At 45.8% G+C, this 21,607-nt stretch overlaps 1 protein-coding gene across 2 annotated transcripts in view; it reads right to left on the bottom strand.

Annotated features, from left to right (window-relative positions):
- Nucleotides 1–21,607, bottom strand: part of kndc1 (kinase non-catalytic C-lobe domain containing 1) — a 328,087-nt gene that overhangs the window by 11,999 nt on the left and 294,481 nt on the right. For both annotated transcript variants that reach the window (XM_085994745.1, XM_085994746.1), the window contains 4 exons: nucleotides 15,918–16,000; nucleotides 7,387–7,537; nucleotides 5,727–5,849; nucleotides 2,272–2,331 (listed from right to left, as the gene is read on the bottom strand). In XM_085994745.1, the coding sequence (XP_085850871.1) occupies nucleotides 2,272–2,331; nucleotides 5,727–5,849; nucleotides 7,387–7,537; nucleotides 15,918–16,000 (417 nt within the window). The remainder of the gene's footprint in view (nucleotides 1–2,271; nucleotides 2,332–5,726; nucleotides 5,850–7,386; nucleotides 7,538–15,917; nucleotides 16,001–21,607) is intronic.

The raw sequence follows: 21,607 nt of genomic DNA, 5'->3' as shown, positions 1-21,607 counted from the left end.
CTCCTCCTCCTCCTCCTCCTCCTCCTCTGGTGGTCCTCCAATGTCTGGTGGCAGTGGCTGAGTCCTGCGGATAGCCAGGTTGTGCAGCATGCAGCACATGACCACGAAATGGGAGACTCGCTCAGGCGAGTACTGTAGGTCTCCTCTGGAATGATCCAGACAGCGGAACCGTTGCTTCAGGACGCCGATTGTTTGCTCAATGAGGTTCCTGGTTGCTTGATGGCTGTCATTGTATCCCTCTTCAGCAGGGGTGCTGGGCGCACGGAGCGGGGTCATCAGCCAGGTGCACAAAGGATAGCCTTTGTCCCCGAGAAGCCATCCTCGTGGGTGAGGCTGGGCCTGGAACATGTCTGCCACAGAAGTCTGGCGCAGGATGAAGGCATCGTGGCTGCTGCCTGGAAAGCGGGCATTGACAGCTAGGATGATCTGCCTGTGGTCACACACCAACTGCACGTTGAGCGAATGGTAGCCCTTCCGGTTGCGGTAATCCTCGGCATGCTCTAGAGGTGCCCGCAAAGCCACATGCGTGCAGTCAATGGCGCCCTGCACCATGGGGAAGCCCACTAATGCTGCAAAGCCCATTGCACGCTGTTGCTGCTTGACAAGGGCCATGGAGAAGGAGATGAACTGACGTCTCCTTCTGAAAGGGCATTGGTCACTTGGCGGATGCAGCAATGTGCGGCAAACTGGGAGATGTTGGAAATGTCCCCAGCAGCGGGTTGGAAGGAGCCGGTGGCATAGAAGTTGAGAGACACCGTCACCTTCACTGCCACCGACAGAGACGTCCTGCTCCTCAGCTGTGGCTACAGATCTCCGCGAAGCAGGTGGCAGATCTCAGTGACCACCGCCCTTCGGAATCGCAGCCTCCGAACACACTGCTCGTCAGACATGTTCAGATATGAGAACTGCTGGCGGTATACCCTGGGTGGGTAAGGCCTCCTTAGCCGACGCCTGTCGCCCCTTCTCCCTCTGGCCATGACTGCCACTCTCTCACGGCGTCTCTGAGCCCTTTGAATGCAATGGAGAAGGCCAACGTTTGCACCCATTGCAGCCCCCATTATATGTTTCCAATCAATGCTATGGCTCTGAAGTTAAAGACAAGTGCAAAGCTGTGGCCTGAAGCCACAAGTACCTGTGCGAGTGTTGAGCCAAACCAGAAAGCTCTCTACCTTTGTCTCTCTGCAAAGATCCGTCTCTCACAAAGAAGGAGTGTTGCAAAATGGCTGCCATTTCTACTGCAGGAGGAGTGCCCTTTAATTAGCGCCCCCCGCGCCCCGCAGCGACTGGGAACCGTTCCCCTCTACCAGTTGCTAGGGGCGCCAGGCGCGCAATAGGCTGGCGCCACTGAATTTCCGGTTTGGGGCGCACAAAGGGCGTTGCACGATGAAATGACGTCAGGATCTGCGCGCGCAGCTGAGCGCGCGCAAAGGCTTTGCGCCGCCGCTAAATCTTTACTGAAGTTGGGGAGAGGCGCAGATCGCGCAGCGCCCGGCCGCTAGCCGCCTAGCGCCCCACATCTCCTCCTCCTAAGGCGCTAGCGGCTGGCGCAAACAACTGCATTTCTAGGCCTAAGTATTTCTCTAGATTCATCATAACAACGCATTCTGCATTTTTTCCCTTGATTGAAGTAGTGACCTGCTAGATAGTTTTTTTAATAAGAAAGATTTTCAACTGCAGAGCAAGACACTGGAAGGCTAGTGAAGCTACAGAATAATTTTTAAACAAGTGAACTTCTATTTAATAAGGCTACAGTGGATCTACAAATTATCAGATACATTTTCCTGGTATTTTCCACTGCAGATAATCAATTGATTTAATGAGGATATGTCAACTACTGTTTAGCTGGTTGCATCTGCAATCCAACAAAATACATTTTATGGTCAAGTAACATAAGAAGGAGCAACCGTGATGAAGTCTTGTAAAATTGACTGGGATGATTGTTGGAACAGCAATAAAGTTCAAGAAATTATGATAAGAAATCAAAGTGACAGAATGCCCTGGCAGTGCAGGATAAAACCACCAACACAAAATGACCAGTGTTGTTAGAAAATGAATTTGCAAAAGTGCTGATTTGAGCCCAATACATTGATTCTTTTTTCTTGAGACAAACATTTTCCAGACTATTGGTAATTGTAAAGGATCACACACTTAGATTTGATTGGGCATCCAGTTCACTGTTTCACTGGTGCATGTTTCTCCAACAATATGGCACTTAAACACCTAAATTGGGCTGATGGAGGAATTGTAGGCACTTTGGCTATTTTTCAGTACCTGTACAGCAGTCAGTTCCTCCACGATTTCCAGTGCCTTTGAGGACAAGCTTTTCCACGACTGAAAATAAAAAGAAAGAATTTCAAAATACTGCAACAATTTTTATACACAAGGAGCAGAAGAAAAGTAATTTTTTGTTAGTGAAAGATGAGAGGTTTATTTTAGCAGTTTCCAGTCAATTGCCAAAAATGGCACTTGTTTGTTGTGACTAACAATGTACATAATAATATGTAGATACCGGAAATAATTAGAGACCTACCTATAGCACAACTGACAGAGTATTGGTGGATTGGAGATTTTGGGTTGCTTGTTGTAACTCAAGGCTCCATTATGGAAACAAACCAGCAGCAGCTCACTTTGCTGGAAGGGCAGCCCCATTCACCCAGTCACAGAGCTAAAATTGTGGTGGTCACAGGTAGTCTGTCATTCAGACAATCGTTCTGTCATGGCCGTATGGCTGAAAGAGGTTGTGTGGTGTGAACACATGGGCTGAATTGTGCCGGCGCTCAGAGGGCGGGTTCGGAGGTGGGTCTGCTGTCATAATCCAAAAGATTGACAGCGGGGCGGTATCCCGCTCTAAACCCACCTCCTTGTGAGTTTCCCTAGTGCCGGCTCTGCCTGCGCTTTGCAGACATGGCACTAAGCGACAGGTCATGCAATTGTGCTTGTTAAGAGGGTGTTTAAAGCAATTTAATCACCATTTTACCAGGTACAAAGCATTTTTCCAAGTTTTCCACGAGGTTCCTGTCACACGGGGATCACGCACGGTAAGTATGTTGGTTTCTGAACAACTCTCCATTTTTTTCATTAGGTGACAGCTGCAAAAATGGTATAAAAGCTACCATTTCACAGCTGGACACTTTCCAATCTCAGAAGCATCAGCCTTCAGCATTGGGAACCCACTTTTGAGCTTTATGCACTTTTTAAGTGTTTGGAGTAAACTCTCTATCCACTGTCACCTCCTTGAAACAACCAATCCCAACATTGACAGATTACTTCTGTCATCTCAAGCTCACCTGCCATCTATTCCATCAGCATCAGTGCCCTTGAAAAAAATCTCACCATGGTCCTCAGAATCCGACCACGATCAGTCCCAACACCAGCATCACCGGGCACACCAGCAGCACCAACATCCACACCAACCTTCTCCGCAATCAACTGATGCTGCACTGGACATGGGGCATCATCACCCGAGCACATTGCTGCCTGGAATGCCGGCGATGGCCTCACTATGTCCAGATTTGCTTCACTTAACACTGAACACCCTAACTGCCGTATGATGCACCAGGTTGGCACCACTCCACACCAGCACCATAAAGCATCCATACAATGCCCAAGCCACTCCTTTCACACTCATTACCATTGGCGGAGGGGGTGGGGGGGGGGCGCGGAATGACGTCCTGTATCAACCTTCACTGGAACTCACTAAGGCAATTTCAAAGGGGCACACAAATCTGTCCAAGAACGCAAAATGGTGAAAATAAGGATTTCAATGCTTGACAACACATTAACAGAAACTTTACATGAACATTGGCTAAAACATCCAAGTGCCTACCTTTGTGTGTTGTTAGTTGGTATGGTTGGACTCGGATGAGGGTGAGTGTGAGGGGCGGCTAGTGAGATGGGTAAGTGATAACATAGATAGAGAAGGATGGGTGGAGGTGCAAGGTAAGTTGGTGTGAGTAAGGATGTGAAGGAGTAGGGTAGGGAAGGCAGAGTGATGGGGATGTGATGAGTGGCACAGCAGGATGAGGTTAAGTGTGGCTTGGCAGTAACGTTTTGTGATCTAATGAGATCATTGAAAGATTTGCACCACTGCAGCCTGGTCCTCCTGACCACATCCCTGCTTGTGCCCTGCTGTGCAATGTGCAACCAGGCTGCGTTGGTGTCCTGGGGAGGTCTCTTCCGCCCATGGGAAGGGAAGAGGACCTCCCTACGTGCTGTGACTCCCTCCATAAGCATATGGAGGGAGCCATGGGGGAGCCTGGGTGCAGCCATGCACCTTTGTGCAGTGCCTGTCAGTGTTTGCAGAACCTCAATGCTACAGAACACTGACAGCAGAACTGTCAAAATCAATTTGGACATGGCCCCTTTAAGGAAACCGGCTGATGACATGCCATCAAATGACGTCATCAGACCGGCTTCCTATTACATGGCCAGGAACCTCGCAGGGCAGGCTTAACAAGCCCCATCATCGTAAAATCTTGTTGAAGGCCAGGATCCAGACAGATGCGAGGTCCCCACACGCCACGGACATCGCCCGCCCCAGGCCCGCCGAGGTTGGAAAAACCCAGCCCATGATGTGGGAAATAAGGGAATTACAATTAGAAATTGAAAAGAATAAAACCATATACAAGACTAAAGCTGGAAAGTAAGGAAGTCTAGAATAAGAAAAAGCCCTTTGATTAAATATGCCTGCTCCATTCAGAGTCCACGTATGATTATCCCATCAATGACTACCCCCACCCCCACCCCAGTTTCTTCTCCTCCTCCTCCTTCAAAAAAAAGCAGAGCTGTTAATATCTGCATAACTCTCGTCTTCCTTGTCAACAGGTATCAATCCAGTTCACTTTTAAAAGAGTATAATTTGTCCCTGAATCACCTACTTTCTCTGTGAGTTTATTTCATACATCCACTATGCTCAGGAGAAGAAAAAGTGTTTTTCAATTTCTAACTTTCCACGAAGCTTGTGATCCATCCCGCAGAGACATTAATTTTTTTCACTGGTATTCAAGTGGAGATTCACTTTTTAATCCAGTCCAGATAAAGGAGATAATACCAATTACCAAGCCTGCTGACTTGTACTGGGGCACGTGCCACAGGATTGCTGGCCTCCGCTACCTCAACCAGGTGACAATGCATCATGTGTGAGTTTTGATTTCATCAACAGGCCATTTGATGTTGGGAATATTAGTCAAACACAATCATGTCCTCATCTAACAGGCACAGTTGTCAGTAGAAGTCACTGGATAGCAATTAGAAGTAGGAAGTGGGAACCCTGGCTGATTTCTTTTTTTGTCTAGCCCAGGGGTGCAGAGGTCAATGTAAAGACATCAACTTAATTGGTTTTAACTGTACAAAGAGTCCAGTATTAAATGTCAGGAGAATGGAAACTAAAGTTGATGCATCAGTGGTGATGCTGAAGGCTTAAGGTTGTTAATATACATTATGGGAGCACAGCACCGCCACAGATCACTAATCAGACTAACATAGAACAGTTCTGTTTTCTTCACTCCAAGTAAAAGGAGTTGTTGATAATTTGTGACACTGATTGGTCTTGTTCTGATTAAAAGAGATCAGTAGCGATATGGTTGGGGTTGAAGTTATGAGGGATGCAATGGCTAAATCCAGCAAGAAGTATGGAATGCAGAAGAAAATTTCAGATAAGCTCGTACATATTACAGACTGATCTGACCAGATGAATGGGTTCTTTCGCAACCTCAGTAATTACTTACAGGTAATTGACGCACTATCAGGTTTTCCAGGCTACTAAGAATCTGCATGGCTGTGGCAAAATTTCTCAATTCATAACAAAACTTTGCAATAGATAGAAATTTTGATAGTAGTGTATTTTGTGCCTGCAAGGGACAAAAACATAAATACATCTCAAAGATTACTGGTTTTTTTGGTATAAAGAAAGAACAGTAGACATGTACATTTTCTACGTAATTTATGACTTACCAACAAAGTTATTCTGTGTGTGGTTTCTAAGGGTATAATTTTGTTAGTAGGAACAAAAAACGATCTAGCAATCATGATGCACGATAATAAAGATGCTTCAAGACTTCTCAAGTATCTAATGAACCAATATAAGCATGGACAATTTATGTAGAATGCTTCCACATCAATTTCAAAAAAAGATTAATTTTCAGACCAAACTCTTGAGGCACCAGTCACTAATGTAGTGGAGAAATGTGAACATATTTTTGGTGGGGCAGGGCAACTCTTAACTGTGTAAAGATACCAAGCATGAACATTTGTCACAGAAGGAGCCCACATGGAGTCCAAGATATAGACCGGGATTTTGCTCAGCTCGGTGGGTCCGGTGCGGACGATGTCGGTGGCGGATCGTGGCCCCGCTGCTGGCTCCATCCCGCTGCCTAAAATTAATTTACGTTGATAGGGCTCGTTAAGCCCGCCCAGCGCATTTCCTGGGCCAATTAGAGGAAGTGGGTCTGGTGACATCATTCATGACGCGTCATCAGTCGGTTTCCTTAAAGGGACCATGGGCAGCTTTCTTTTGACGTTTGTGCTGTCAGTGTTCTACATCATTGAAGTGTTGCAAACACTGACAATCACTGCACAGAGGTGCAGGGCTGCACCCAGGCTCTCCCATGACTCCCTCCATATGCTTATGGAAGGAGTCACAGCACGCAGGGAAGTCTTCTTCCCTTCCCAACCCGCCTGACCTGACACCGATCCCACCCGCTGACCCCCTGAAAAATTCCGGCCATAGAGTTTGGCAGAAGATCTGGAAACTGTTGCACAAAGGCAAGCAGGAACAAAGGCATGAAAACTACTGCAAAGTAGCAGCACAGGATATAGAAGTATACAAGAAATTTTTGACACATTTGTGCTAATAATAACAAAGAGAAATATTAGAAAATAATGTAGCAGAAGTGAAAATAGCAGGAGGATGAAAAGTACTTTATGCACGCTAGGATGGGAAAGAGAATGTTTTGGGGTCAATTTTAAGGGAAATAACATGGACAGCCAAAGTTACAGCAGGAGACTGGGAGAACCCCCGTGTAATTTCAGGATCACGGTCTCTGAGGCAGCATGTAAAGGAGGAAGAGGGGGTCAAGAATGGAACCTTGGGGCACTCCAGGGTGACCATTAAATGGGTCGAATTGAATCAGATTTTGCATTTTAATCTAAATTTTGACTGAATTAAGTTCTGACTGAATACAAATTGATTTTGAAATTGCAAAGTTTCTGAGCTGATCCATAACGATGTTAAATCATTTTGCTAGAAGATGGAGAATTTTTAATCTATCCACAGTGTAAAAAAATACAGAACATTACGATTCAAAAAATATATATTACAGTGAGGTTATAAATTGTAAATTAATTCCTGTCATTAAGTTGTAAGTTAAATAAATTTGGAATGCTCACCTTAGATGTGTCACATGTGACAATTTCAGCAGAGACCCAGCGGCTAACATTGTCTGCATATCTAATCAGCTGCAGAAGGTGCTGATGTTGTCTGTATTCTGGCACAAATAAACTGTTGCCTTCTAGGAATGCTGATACTGAAGAAACAGATCTGTGAATAAAAGCGGCAGAATAAATACATCAAAACCTGTTGTATGTGTGTGTATAAATTATACTAGTAGATCTCCCATGTGCTCATAATATAAGTCAGACGATATGTTGTTTATAAGGACAAGTGTTATACTATGTAATGCAAAATGTCTTAATTTGCTGTTAAGGCCACTAAATCCAATTGCTGTTAAATAAACACAGGGTAAAATCAAAGTTTATTCACAGATTGCAAGGTGCTTATGAGTTTCTAGCAACAGGTCAATGACTGGCTTCCTTTATTTAAGAATTGCTCACAGTGAGCCAGATGATATACTGTTTTATAAGGATAGATTTGTTTCATGTAATGCACAATGTACTGTTATTCTAAGGTTGAGATGTGTCCCATTAAGGCATCAAAATCTCTTAAGTAAGCACAAAGTTTAGGTTACTCCGCGTTTAATTGTTTTGGTGAGGGAACCTTGCCAAGTGTAAAGCGCTTGCCAGCTTTGGCTCAAGCTCAGAAGCACACAGCATAAAATAACTGTCTTTGTAGAAAATTGTTTTGCATCTGCAACAAGGTGTGATGTTTGGAGCTTGAAGTAGGGCATGCACTGATGTACCAATTATAATATATTAGTAGTGGCTCGCCCATGGCACTGCTCAAAAATAGTTGGAAGTTATGCTGTTAGATAACAATAGGGATATTATAACCATGTAACAAAATGTGTATTATCAAGGCCACTTATTTATGATGACTGAATAAATCAAATTCTGTTTTTATTAACTAGTATTCTAAGATTTGCCTAAGGATTTGAAGATAAAATTCTGCTACTCTGCTAAATGACCGGAACCCAGAAATACAGGCAAGTGCTCCGGAATTTCCTGGGGATCCTCAAATAGGCAGAACTGGGCCTGCACATTTTGAGTGAGCAGTATATAGTATAGTAAAGGCTCATTATTGTTACGAATTTCTGGCTTGTTGCTAGAGGGGTGGAAAAAGTTTCTACTGACAGATAATTGAGAATTAAAGGTCTTACCTGTTTAATAATAGCAATGGTTACAACAGAATGATTGAGTCCAAAACAAAATTACCATTTTCAATGAATGCAGTTTTAATAGTGAACACTTTCAGCACCTGAGATTCCATATCTCATGAAACTCCCCCACACCTTCTGTGATTGCGTAGTAAGCTGCTCCACGAGGAGCCAAGATCTTACTTTTTTGATGTCTGTCAACAAGAATTTCAAGTAATTCTGGATCAGTGTGGGGCTTTTAACACTGCATTCCTCGGTTTGGATGTGCAAAGATATGTTTTATGAAGATTCTCTAAAAGGCCATATAAACCTACGAGTGTGTGTGTGTGTACACACATACATACATGTAGAAACCCTGATACCAGCCTGTGGTTTGAACAGAACATGGTGAAGAATCTTCATACTGGTCTTAGTTATCATAATGCTTCAAAGACATCCAACTGTGCAGCCATTTTGAGATAAAAAAGTTTGAATTTCAGCAATTTGGTTGTCTATTAATAAATCTCTGTACACCGCACATGCATGCATGACCTGACAGCAATGGTGTCTCACAGTAGGAAAAGATGTTGGCCCTGAATTTGCGGTCGGAGGCTTCCTGCGGGCAGATGCCTCCGACCGGCAAAAAATATATGAATTTACCTTCTGCCTTGGGATCTACGGAGACTCGTGCTCCTGAGCCTCAATGTGTAGAGGTCCACATATCTCAGGGGCGCACGTGGTTTGCTAGCACCCCTGGGATCATGTGGGCCGGCCCAACGAATGGCAGAAGGGGGATCCCCATTCATTCTTATAGGAATTCCATACATACAGAAACCCCATAAGCATGAATGGGAATACCCCCAAAAATACCTATACGCTTTAAATAAATTTAAAAAAATCACATATTTAAAATTAATTAAAAAGGCATTTAATTAATTAAACAAGATTTAAATTTTTTGAAAAATAAATTTACATGTTTTAAGAGGGCTAAAAATAAACTTAACCTTATTTCACAGGTTTTTAAAAGTATAAATTATTGATAAAAATTTATTTTTCTGTTTTTTAACACTCTTACGCTGGTAAAAGCAGGCCTTACGCTTTTACCAGGTGGAAGAATTTCACGGGCATTCGCTGAGCAGAAGTTGGGCAAATAGCCAAATCTCCGCCCATGAATGCCCTTTTCCCGGGGGTGTGGAGGATCTGTCAAGAAAATTCTTGACGGATCGCAAGTTCTGGGTTTTAGCGCATGCCTAAACCCGGAACTTGCGAGGCCCTTACGGGCACGTGCGCACCTTGTATGCACCTGTAGGGGCCGCAAAATACAACCCGTTATTTGTTATGGCTGCCCCAGTTTTATTAAAGACTCTATTATGAATGTTGAGACTTGCTATTTGATATTAGACCTGCAAATTTAAAGAAATACTCCAGAGACAACTCATTAAAATCATATTAGGTAAGGCCTCAGAGCGAGAATCGGCGGGAATCGCGGGCTGAGCGGCTGTATAAAGGCTCCAGAGACCCAGGTAAGGCCTCAGTGCGAGAATCGGTGGGAATCTTACTCCCTGTGAGGATGGGAGCAGGGACTGCGGGAAGGATGAGCAACCTGGCCACAGCACCGTGGAGCGGGGGGCCATTCAAGTGGGGGGAGTTAAAAGAAATGTTGTAGTGGTAGGGGATAGTATCGTTCGGGGGATAGATAGAGTTCTTTGCAGCCGAGAGCGAGAGTCCCGAAGGCTGTGTTGCCTGCCTGGTGCCAGGGTTAAGGACATCTCCTCTGGACCGGAGAGAAACTTGGAGTGGGAGGGGGAGGATCCAGTTGTCGTGGTCCATGTTGGTACCAATGACATAGATAGGACAAGGAAGGAGGTTCTGCTGAGGGAGTTTGAGCAGCTAGGGGCCAAATTAAAAAGCAGAACCACAAGGGTAATAATCTCTGGATTATTACCTGAGCCACGAGCGAATTTGGCTAGGACAAATAAAATTAGAGTGTTAAATGCATGGCTCAAAGACTGGTGTGGGAGAAATGGGTTTTGCTTCCTGGGACACTGGCACCAGTACTGGGGCAGGAGGGAGCTGTTCCATTGGGACGGGCTTCACTTGGCCAGTGCTGGGACTAGGGTCCTGACGGATCATATAACTAGGGCTGTAGAGAGGGCTTTAAACTAACTAGTGGGGGGGGGAGGTTCCTAGAGAGCAAATAATAAAAATGACAACAGAGAAGCACGGTGGCATAGTGGTTAGCACTGTTGCTTCACAGCGCCAGGGACCCGGGTTCGAATCCGGCCTCGGGCGACTGTCTGTGTGGAGTTTGCACATTCTCCCCGTGTTTGCGTGGGTTTCCTCCGGGTGCTCCGGTTTCCTCCCACACTCCAAAGATGTGCGGGTTAGGTTGATTGGCTATGATAAATTGACCCTTAGTGTTAGGGGGATTAAATACGTGGGGTTACAGGGATAGGGTGGGATATGTGTTGGTGTGTAGGGGTTACGGGGATCGGGTGGGATATGTGTCGGTGCAGGCTCGATGGGCCGAAATGGCCTCTATCTGCACTGTGGGGTTTCTGTGATTCTGTGAAGGTCATAGACTTAGGTAGCTGTGGGGAAATTAAAAACCAGAGCGTGTCAGGAAGGGGCAGAAGGTATGGAGTAAAAGGTAAAGTAATAAAAAGGGCAAAAGCAGGAACTAAGTGTCACAAAACATCTTTGAAAGTTCTCTATCTGAATGCACGTAGCATTCGTAACAAAATAGACGAGTTAATGGCACAAATAACTACATATGGGTATGATCTTGTGGCCATTGCAGAAACATGGCTGCAGGGTGACAATGCCTGGGAATTAAACATACCAGGTTATTTAACGATCAGGAAGGACAGGCAGGAAGGAAGGGGAGGTGGGGTGGCTATGTTAATAAAGGAAGGAATCACTGTAATACAGAGAAATGATATTGGGTCAAAAGACCAGGATAATGAAACAGTTTGGGTGGAGGTAAGGAATAATAAGGGGAAAAAAACACTAGTGGGCGTAGTCTATAGGCCTCCGAACAGTTGCAACTCTGTTGGACGGAGTATCAATCAGGAAATAGTTGAGGCTTGTAATAAGGGAACATCTATAATTATGGGGGATTTTAACTATCATATTAATTGGACAAATCAAATTGGGCAGGGCTGCCTTGAGGATGAGTTCATTGAGTGTATTAGGGATGGGTTTCTTGAGCAGTATGTAACTGAACCGACCAGGGGGCAAGCAACCTTAGATCTGGTCCTGTGTAACGAGACAGGATTAATTAAAAATGTCCTAGTAAAGGATCCCCTTGGAATGAGTGACCATAACATGGTTGAATTCCATATTCAATTAGAGGGTGAGAAGGTTGCATCTCAAACAAGCATGCTAAGCTTGAATAAAGGAGACTATGAAGGTATGAGAGCGGAATTGAGTAGAGTGGATTGGGAAAATAGATTAAAGGGTAAGACGATACATGATCAGTGGTGTACATTTAAGGAGTTATTTTACAACTTCCAAAAAATATATATTCCACTGAGAAGAAAAGGGTGTAAAAGAAAAGACAGCCATCCGTGGCTAAGTAAAGAAATTAAGGATAGTATTCGACTAAAAACAAGGGCATATAAGGTAGCCAAATCTAGTGGGAGGATAGAGGATTGGGAAAACTTTAAAAGACAGCAAAAAATAACAAAAAGATTGATTAAGAAAGGGAAGATAGATTATGAAAGTAAATTAGCAAAAAATATAAAAACAGATAGTAAGAGTTTTTATAGTTATATAAAAAGAAAAAGGGTGGCTAAAGTAAATGTTGGTCCCTTAGAGGATGAGACCGGGAAATTAATGGTGGGAAATATGGAGATGGCAAAAACACTGAATGAATATTTTATATCAGTCTTTACAGTAGAAGACACTAAGAATATCCCAACACTGGACAAACAGGGGGCTAAAGGGGGGGAGGAGCTAAACACGATCAAAATCACTAAGGAAGTGGTACTCGGTAAAATAATGGGACTCAAGGCGGATAAATCACCTGGACCTGATGGCTTACATCCTAGGGTCTTGAGGGAAGTGGCGGTAGGGAATGTGGATGCATTGGTAATAATTTTCCAAAACTCCCTGGACTCGGCAAAGGTCCCGGCAGACTGGAAAACTGCTAATGTAACACCCTTATTTAAAAAGGGCAGTAGACAGAAGGCTGGAAACTATAGACCGGTTAGCCTAACATCTGTGGTAGGTAAAATTTTGGAGTCTATTATTAAGGAGACAGTAACAGGACATTTGGATAATCATAATTTAATAGGACAAAGTCAGCATAGTTTTATGAAGGGGAAGTCACATTTGACAAATTTGCTGGATTTCTTTGAGGAAGTAACATATAGGGTGGATAAAGGGGAACCAGTGGACGTAGTGTTTTTAGACTTCCAAAAGGCATTTGACAAGGTGCCACACAAAAGATTATTGCTTAAGATAAAAAATCACGGGATTGGGGGTAATATTCTGGCATGGATAGAGGATTGGCTATCTAACAGAAGGCAGAGAGTTGGGATAAATGGTTCATTCTCAGACTGGCAATCAGTAACTAGTGGTGTTCCGCAGGGGTCAGTGCTGGGTCCCCAACTCTTTACAATCTATATTAACGATTTGGAGGAGGGGACCAAGTGTAACATATCAAAGTTTGCAGATGATACTAAGATGGGAGGGAAAGTAGTGACTGAGGAGGTACAATACTGGAAAGTGTGAGGTTATGCACTTTGGCAGGAAAAATCGTAGAGAGCAAGTTATTATCTTAATGGCAAGAAACTGGAAAGTACTGAAGTACAAAGGGATCTGGGGGTCCTGGTGCACGAAACTCAAAAGGTTAGTATGCAGGTGCAGCAAGTGATTAAGAAGGTCAATGGAATGTTGGCTTTCATTGCTAGGGGGATAGAATATAAAAATAGGGAGGTATTGCTTCAGTTGTACAAGGTATTGGTGAGACCGCACCCTGGAATACTTGCGTACAGTTTTGGTGTCCATACTTAAGAAAGGACATACTTGCTCTCGAGTCAGTACAAAGAAGGTTCACTCGGTTAATCCCGGGGATGAGGGGATGGACATATGAGGAGAGGTTGAGTAGATTGGGACTCTACTCATTGGAGTTCAGAAGAATGAGAGGCGATCTTATTGAAACATATACGATTGTGAAGGGGTTGGATCGGGTGGATGCGGGAAGATGTTCCCGATGATGGGTGAAACTAGAACTAGGGGGCATAGTCTTAGAATAAGGGGCTGCTCTTTCAAAACTGAGATGAGGAGGAACTACTTCACTCAGAGGGTGGTAGGTCCATGGAATACGCTGCCCAAAAAGCTGTAGAAGCTACATCATTACATAAATTTAAAACAGAAATAGACAGTTTCCTAGAAGTAAAGGGAATTAAGGGTTACGGGGAGCGGGCAGGAATTTGGACATGAGTCTAGGTTCGGATCGGTCATGGCCCTGTGGGTAGCGGAGCGGGCCCCAGGGGCCGTGTAGCCTGATCCTGCTCCTATTTCGTGTGTCTAATTCTGTTAGATTCAGGAGATGGTTATGTGATAGTGGATTGGCGGTTAGGATCAGATCAGCCATGATCTTATTGAATGGCGGAGCAGGCTCGAGGGGCCGATTGCCTACTCCTGCTCCTATTTCTTATGTTCTTATGTTCTTATGTTCTTTACGATCTTGTCTGCCAATTTCTTAAATAAGTTTAAAGTTACCTTTGTGTGTTATTTTTGCTTTTAAAATTGACAAAATGTAATTTTGTGTAGTAGAATCATTGCAGTCATTACATTGTGTCCACGTTCAGTTTTTGAAATGCTATAACATTCATAAAAGTTGCAGGATAGATGACAGTCTAAGATGCAAGTTTGTGGTTTCCTGGTTTAAGTGCTGACCTGCAATAAAATTTTATGAGAACATATATTTTTTTCCCAAAAGTTCTTTTATAGTTTTCATCTCATGATAATTGTAAAAAGACCACTCACTGGGAAAGTAATATACTGTTGTAATAAAAGTTTACTTCAGGTTGGTGCTTAACTCAGCACCAAAGTTGGAGGAACATGATGGTTTGCACTCCCTCCCATATTATAGCCTGAAGGGTTTGTAAAATGAGTATAGGAACAGTCTAAATGGCCACAGACATCTTGATATATGGGGCAGACTCTTGTGGATTTAAGTGTAACAACACAGGCAGGTAAGGTTAAATTATTTTTTTATATCTAAGCAACTGGCAGACAGCAGTGTAAGGCTCACAAGTCTGACTTTTGTGAGCCTTTGCTGGAAAAATTCTTTTAAACCTCCAATCAGAACAAAATTCCCCACAACATCAATACAGTTGTGTAATATTATTTTATAAAAAAAATAATAATTCTGTCACCTATTGAAAACAAAGAAACATGGGATAGAACTGGTGGTTGAAGTAATCTGAAAAAATATGTTCTTTACTACAGGCATGCCTACGATAAAATACTTCAATATTAGGGCAAGTGGAAACACTCTTGAGGATGTATGGAGAAGGCTCACCTATGAGAGTAGCCTGAAACACGAAAGCTAAAAACAGAATAACAAAGATTAAAGAACCCAAAACATAATAAGTGTGAGGCCACTTACAATGCTGCCAGACTGCCAGACCCTAGAACCCTGAATTAGTGATCTTAGCCGAAGTGGAGGTGGTGGAACTATAACTCAGCTCAGTATTCTGAGCTGGGGAGCTGGAAAAATAATCAGTATTCTTCCTTTCAATCATTATCCAGGGGTTTCCACCTCCCCCACTGGGAAGCGAACATACTTGGACGTGGATTGCGGGTGTGACGGCGCCCATGGCTAAATAGTTTTACAACACTTACAAATAAATGTATGACATGAATGATGTAATGGAAGGCTGTAGGTGTTTAAAGGGGAACCAGACTCCAGCATGAGCCAGGAAAGGAATGGGAGAAAATTGAACAAAATCGAAAATAATCTCACACAGGGGTTCAGATAACAACAAACTGCTGAGCTTCACTCAGGGTTTCTGATGTCATCCAGCCAGGTCAATGAGAATATTTTCTGGCAATCATTTCCTCACCAGAAATTTCAGTAACAGTTAAGCTCTTGAGCCTTGCCCTTCTGATTCCAGTACTTTTGCACCACAGCTCTTTTCCTTATTTTTACCAGTGACGATTCAGGTTGTGGATGGAGCAAGCTTAATTCTTTTGCATTGTCCCTCATTTCATTGTCGGGTCATTCATGCTTCAAAAATCATTTAATGTAAGCATACATAATATAGTTAAGGTTTGTTTACACCATCATCATTTCTATAAATGGGATATTAGTAAAGAAATTAATAATCATAATTTAACAACAATCTTACAAAATTAGGAATCTAAAGTACCCACTTTAGGATTGTTGAGGGTTTGTCCTTAACACCAAATGCTCTTGAATTCAGAAAATGGACTGGGTGACAATCTTGGAACAGTTCCTAAAATTAAAAAAAAGTGTGTGCTGATGAACCAAGAATTACCACCATATTGATAAGCATTCAAATATTGATATAGCACCAGCATCCAAAAAGCATTAAGACAACATTGCACGGAGAATGTAAGTTGTTCTTAGCACATACAGCTGCACGTATGACAAACACCATCATGCCACGCTAACCATCTGTGTTAAATGGGTGTTTGTAGCACATGGGAATATGTCAGAACAACATGTAATACAATAGCTAAATGTCATAAGGCAAGAGAAACATTCTTTCTAAGTTTAATATAGGATTTTATAATATTTCAGTAACAGTTAAGCTCTTGAGCCTTGCCCTTCTGATTCCAGTACTTCTGCACCACAGCTCTTTTCCTTATTTTTACCAGTGACGATTCAGGTTGTGGATGGAGCAAGCTTAGTTCTTTTGGAATGTCCCTCATTTCATTGTCCGGTCATTCATGCTTCAAAAATCTTTAGTCTTTGAGTAAAGGAGAATGCAGTTCTCAATTTTGTTGCCCATTATAACCATGGTTTAATACAGCAGGTGACATTTCTGAGGGTTTTATAAAAAGGGTTTACAGCTCCTTTAACATCAATCAATACTGTATTGGCTCAGTGCTAAAGAAACATGTAAACTGTGAACAGGCAATAAGTTATACAAGTTAATGGGACTAAATCATCTATATATATAATTGCTCTCAAAAGTTATAGGAGCGTACCTACACGTGTGTTACATCAAAAGAAAGCTTACGATTCCGGAACGGTCATAAGCGTATTTACTTTTTGGTGAGACAAAAATTGTGCCGACGGTATCCAAAAAACGTTCAAAATTCCGCTCGTTATCCGCTCATTAGCATTGAGTGACTATGATGTCGAAGAGCTGCTATGATGTCAGAGCAGTTTTTGTGCTGTCATAAAGAAATCAATGCTTTCACTGTGCCCAGCCTACTCAGCTGGGGTGACTCGGGCCGGGCCACTTCCTCTCTTCTCTATCGCCTTCCCTCACTCTCTCCTTCTCTCTCTCTCTCCCTCTCTCTCTTTCCCTCTCTCTCTCTCTCCTTCCCTCTCTCTCTCTCTCCTTCCCTCTGTTTCTCTCTCTCCTTCCCTCTCTCTCTCTCTCCTTCCCTCTCTCTCTCTGTCTCTCCTTCCCTCTCTCTCTCACTCTCTCCTTCCCTCACTCTCTCTCTCTCCTTCCCTCTCTGTCTCTCTTCTCCTTCTCTCTCTCTCTCCTTCCCTCTCTCTCTCTCCTTCCGTCTCTCTCTCTCCTTCCCTCTCTCTCTCTCTCCTTCTCTCTCTCTCTCCTTCCCTCTCTCTCTCTCCTTCCCTCTCTCTCTCTCCTTCCCTCTCTCTCTCACTCTCCTTCCCTCTCTCTCTCGCTCTCTCTCTCTCCTTCCCTCTCTCTCTCTCTCCTTCCCTCTCTCTCTCTCTGTTTCTCTCTCCTTCTCTCTCTCTCTCTCCTTCTCTCTCTCTCTCTCCTTCCCTCTCTCTCTCTCTCACCTTCCCTCTCTCTCTCTCTCTCCTTCCCTCTCTCTCTCCTTCCCTCTCTCTCTCACTCTCCTTCCCTCTCTCTCTCTCCCTCCCTCTCTCTCTCTCCTTCCCTCTCTCTCTCTGTCTCTCCCTCATTCCCTCTCCAAACGGGGCACTACCGAATTTCTAGCCCTCTCCCTCTCTCTCCCCCCAATCTCTCTCTCTCTCCCCGTCTCTTTATCTCTCGCTCTGTCTCCCAGTCTCTCTCTCTCTGTCTCCCAGTCCCTCTATCTCTTCCCCCAGTCTCTCTCCTCTTTCTCTCCCCCAGTTTCTCTCTCTCTCCCTGTCTCTCTCTCTCTCCCCCCTCAGTCTCTCTCTGTCTGTCTCTCTCTCTCTATCTCCCAGTCTCTCTCTCTCCCCCAGTCTCCCAGTCTCTCTCTCTCCTCCAGACTCTCCCTCCTCCAGTCTCTCTCTCCCAGTCTCTCTCTCTCTCCATCTCTCTCCTCCAGTCTCTCCCTCCTCCAGTCTCTCTCTCTCTCCCCCCAATCTCTCTCTCGCTCCCCGTCTCTCTATCTCGCTCTGTCTCCCAGTCTCTCTATCTCTCTCTCTCCCCAGTCTCTCTCTCCCTTCCCCCGTCTCTCTCTCTCTCTCCCCCAGTCTCTCTCTCTCTCTCCCCCGTCTCTCTCCCCCAGTCTCTCTCTCTCTCTCCCCATCTCTCTCTCTCTCCCCAGTCTCTCTCCTCTCTCTCCCCCAGTCTCTCTCTCTCCCCCCAGTCTCTCTCCTCTCTCTCCCCCCAGTCTCTCTACTCTCTCTCCCATCTCTCTCACTCTCCCCCAGTCTCTCTCTCTCCCCCGAGTCGCTCTCTCTCTCTCCCCCTGCAGTCTCTCTCTCTCTATCTCCCCAGTCTCTCTCTCTCTCTCCCCATCTCTCTCTCCCCCCTCAGTCGCTCTCTCTCTCCCCCCAGTTTCTCTCTCTCTCCCCCAGTCTCTCTCTCTCTCCTCCTCTCTCTCCCCCAGTCTCTCTCTCTCTCCCCTCCAGTCTCTCTCTCCCCGTCTCTCTCTCCCCCGTCTCTCTCTCTCTCCCCCACTCTCTCCCTCTCCCCCCAGTCTCTCTCTCTCTCTCTCTCCCCCACTCTCTCCCTCTCCCTCCACTCTCTCCCTCTCCCAAGTCTCTCTCTCTCTCTCTACCCCCACCCCCCCCAGTCTCTCTCTCTCCCCCCCAGTCTCTCTCTCGCTCTCTCTTTCTCTATCTCCCCAGTCTCTCTCTCCCTTCCCCATCTCTCTCTCTCTCTCTCTCCCCGTCTCTCTCCCCCAGTCTCTCTCTCCCCCTCAGTCGCTCTCTCTCTCCCCCTCAGTCTCTCTCTCTCTCTATCTATCTCCCCATTCTCTCTCTCTCTCCCCAGTCTCTCTCCTCTCTCTCCCCCAGTCTCTCTACTCTCTCTCTCTCTCTCCCCGTCTCTCTCTCTCTCTCCCCCAGTCTCTCTCTCTCTCCCCCTCAGTCGCTCTCTCTCTCCCCCTCAGTCTCTCTCTCTCTCCCCCGTCTCTCCCTCGCTCTCTCTCCCCATCTCTCTCTCTCTCTCTCCCCCCTCAGTCGCTCTCTCTCTCCCCCAGTCTCTCTCTCTCTCTCTCCCCCCTGGTCTCTCTCTCTCTTCCCAGTCTCTCTCTCCCCAGTCTCTCTCCTCTCTCTCCCGTCTCTCTCTCTCTCCCCCAGTCTCTCTCCCCGAGTCGCTCTCTTTCCCCCCTCAGTCTCTCTCTCTATCTCCCCAGTCTCTCTCTCTCTCTCCCCCCTCAGTCACTCTCTCTCTCCCCCCAGTCTCTCTCTCTCTCTCCCAGTCTCTCTCTCTCCCCCCGTCTCTCTCTCTGTCCCCCAGTCTCTCTCTCTCCCCCAAGTCTCTCTCTCCTCCAGTCTCTCTCTACCCCAGTCTCCCTCTCGTCTCTCTCTCCCCCACTCTCTCCATCTCCCCCAGTCTCTCTCTCTCTTTCTCCCCCACTCTCTCCCTCTCCCTCCACTCTCTCCCTGTCCCCCCGTCTCTTTCTCGCTCTCTCTCTCTCTATCTCCCCATTCTCTCTCTCCCCAGTCTCTCTCTCCCTTCCCCGTCTCTCTCTCTCTCTCCCCCAGTCTCTCTCTCTCTCTCCCCGTCTCTCTCCCCCAGTCTCTCTCTCTCTCCCCCAGTCTCTCTCTCTCTCTTTCTCCCCAGTCTCTCTCTCTCTCTCTCCCCAGTCTCTCTACTCTCTCTCTCCCCGTCTCTCTCTCTCCCCTCAGTCGCTCTCTCTCTTCCCCCCCCTCAGTCGCTCTCTCTCTTCCCCCCTCAGTCTCTCTCTCTCTATCCCCCTCAGTCTCTCTCTCTATCTCCCCATTCTCTCTCTCTCTCCCCAGTCTCTCTCTTCTCTCTCCCCCCAGTCTCTCTACTCTCTCTCTCCCCTGTCTCTCTCTCTCCCCCTCAGTCGCTCTCTCTCTCCCCCCTCAGTCTCTCTCTCTATTTCCCCAGTCTCTCTCTCTCTCTATCTCCCCGTCTCTCTCTCTCTCCTTCTCTCCCCCAGTCTCTCTACTCTTTCTCTCTCCCCATCTCTCTCTCTCTCCCCCAGTCTCTCTCTCTCCTTCCCTCTCTGTCTCTGTCTGTCTCTCTCTCCTTCCCTCTCTCTCTCTCTCCTTCCCTCTCTCTCTCTGTCTCTCTCTCCTTCCCTCTCTCTCTCTGTCTCTCTCTCCTTCCCTCTCTCTGTCTCTCTCTCCTTCTCTCTCTCTCTCTCTCTCTCTCTGTCCTTCCCTCTCTCTGTCTCTCTCTCCTTCCCTCTCTCTCTCTCTCTCTCTCCTTCCCTCTCTCTCTCGTCTCCCCCCAGTCTCTCTCTCTCTCTTGCATCACGGGGGGCGTTTCATTCCATGTGTGGGCGGGCCTAATCCTGCAGCCTCCCAAAACATCGCCGCCATTTTTTAAATACCGACAGCGACAGCACCAGCACAACAAACCCCCACAGTGCGGCTCCGGCAAAGTATCCCGCTCCCGGCCCGCCGGAGCGGGAGGTGAGTTGGGGTCACTCGGGCTGGGCCTCAGAACCGCTCGGCCCGAGACACAGAGCGGGGGAGCGGCAGTGGCCGGCTGTAAACCGCGCGGCCCTGTAAACTGCCGTTTTACAAAAAAGCCTTGGCAACGCCGGGCCCCCCCAGCTAGTTAAATATAAATGGGTAATATGTTTATTATATCTCTTAATCGGCAAAATTCAGGAGTAGGTTCAGGTAATTTTACTATATATTAGTGGCTGTGTAACCGGGGTTCCTGGATCTGTGGCCGTGTAACCGGGGTTCCTGCACCTGTGGCCGTGCAACAGGGACTCCTGGATCTGTGGCCGTGTAACCGGGGCTCCTGCACCTGTGGCCTTGTATGGGGCTCTCATACCTTGGTAAGTATACCTCTCTGTAATCCGGACTTTTTGATCAACTGGCACCACGCCGGTCCCGTCGGTGCCGGATAAAAAAGAGTTTCCTGTATATGGTGTATTCTCCTGAAGCACTGTCCTGCTTCCATCACCCATCTCCTCAAAAAAACACCCTTGACCCCTCTAGACTCATTAATGATCGCATCTCCAAACTCCTTTTCCTTTGTTGTTGGCTCACTGTTAAGTGCAAGTTCTCCCATAACCCTGTTTGAATCCCTCCATCTGTCCCACCCATGGCACTGAAATGTTCTTAACCAAAGTCACAAACCACATTCTCTGTAACTGCGATGAATTATCCCTCTTCGTCCTCTTCAACTTCTCCGCAGCCTTCGATGGTTGATCATACCATCCTCCTCCAATGTCTCTCCTCTACTGTCAAACTCTGAACTCCAGGGGGCTGCCTTTGCTTATTTCCACTCTTACTTATCCAATCATAGCCAGAGCATCTGCAGCAATAGCTTCTTTTCCCATGCTGGCATCATCACCTCCAGCACCTCTGAAGGATCCACACATGGCCTTCTCTTCCTCATCTACATACTGTCCCTTGGTGACATCATCCACAGACATGAGGTCTGTTTTCACAGGTACTCACAACTCTACATCTCAGCCATCTTTCTTGACTCTTCTCTGCCTCTGTACTGTCACAATGCTTGCCTGTCATCCAGTTTTGGATGAATCTAAATGTCATCTTTGATCCCACCACAAACTCT

Source organism: Somniosus microcephalus, chromosome 8 (genome assembly GCF_052327205.1).
Source record: "Somniosus microcephalus isolate GS21.2 chromosome 8, FLI_Smic_1.0, whole genome shotgun sequence".
In the NCBI taxonomy this organism is placed as follows: Eukaryota; Metazoa; Chordata; class Chondrichthyes; order Squaliformes; family Somniosidae; genus Somniosus; species Somniosus microcephalus.
This window is presented reverse-complemented; position numbering and strand designations above follow the sequence as displayed.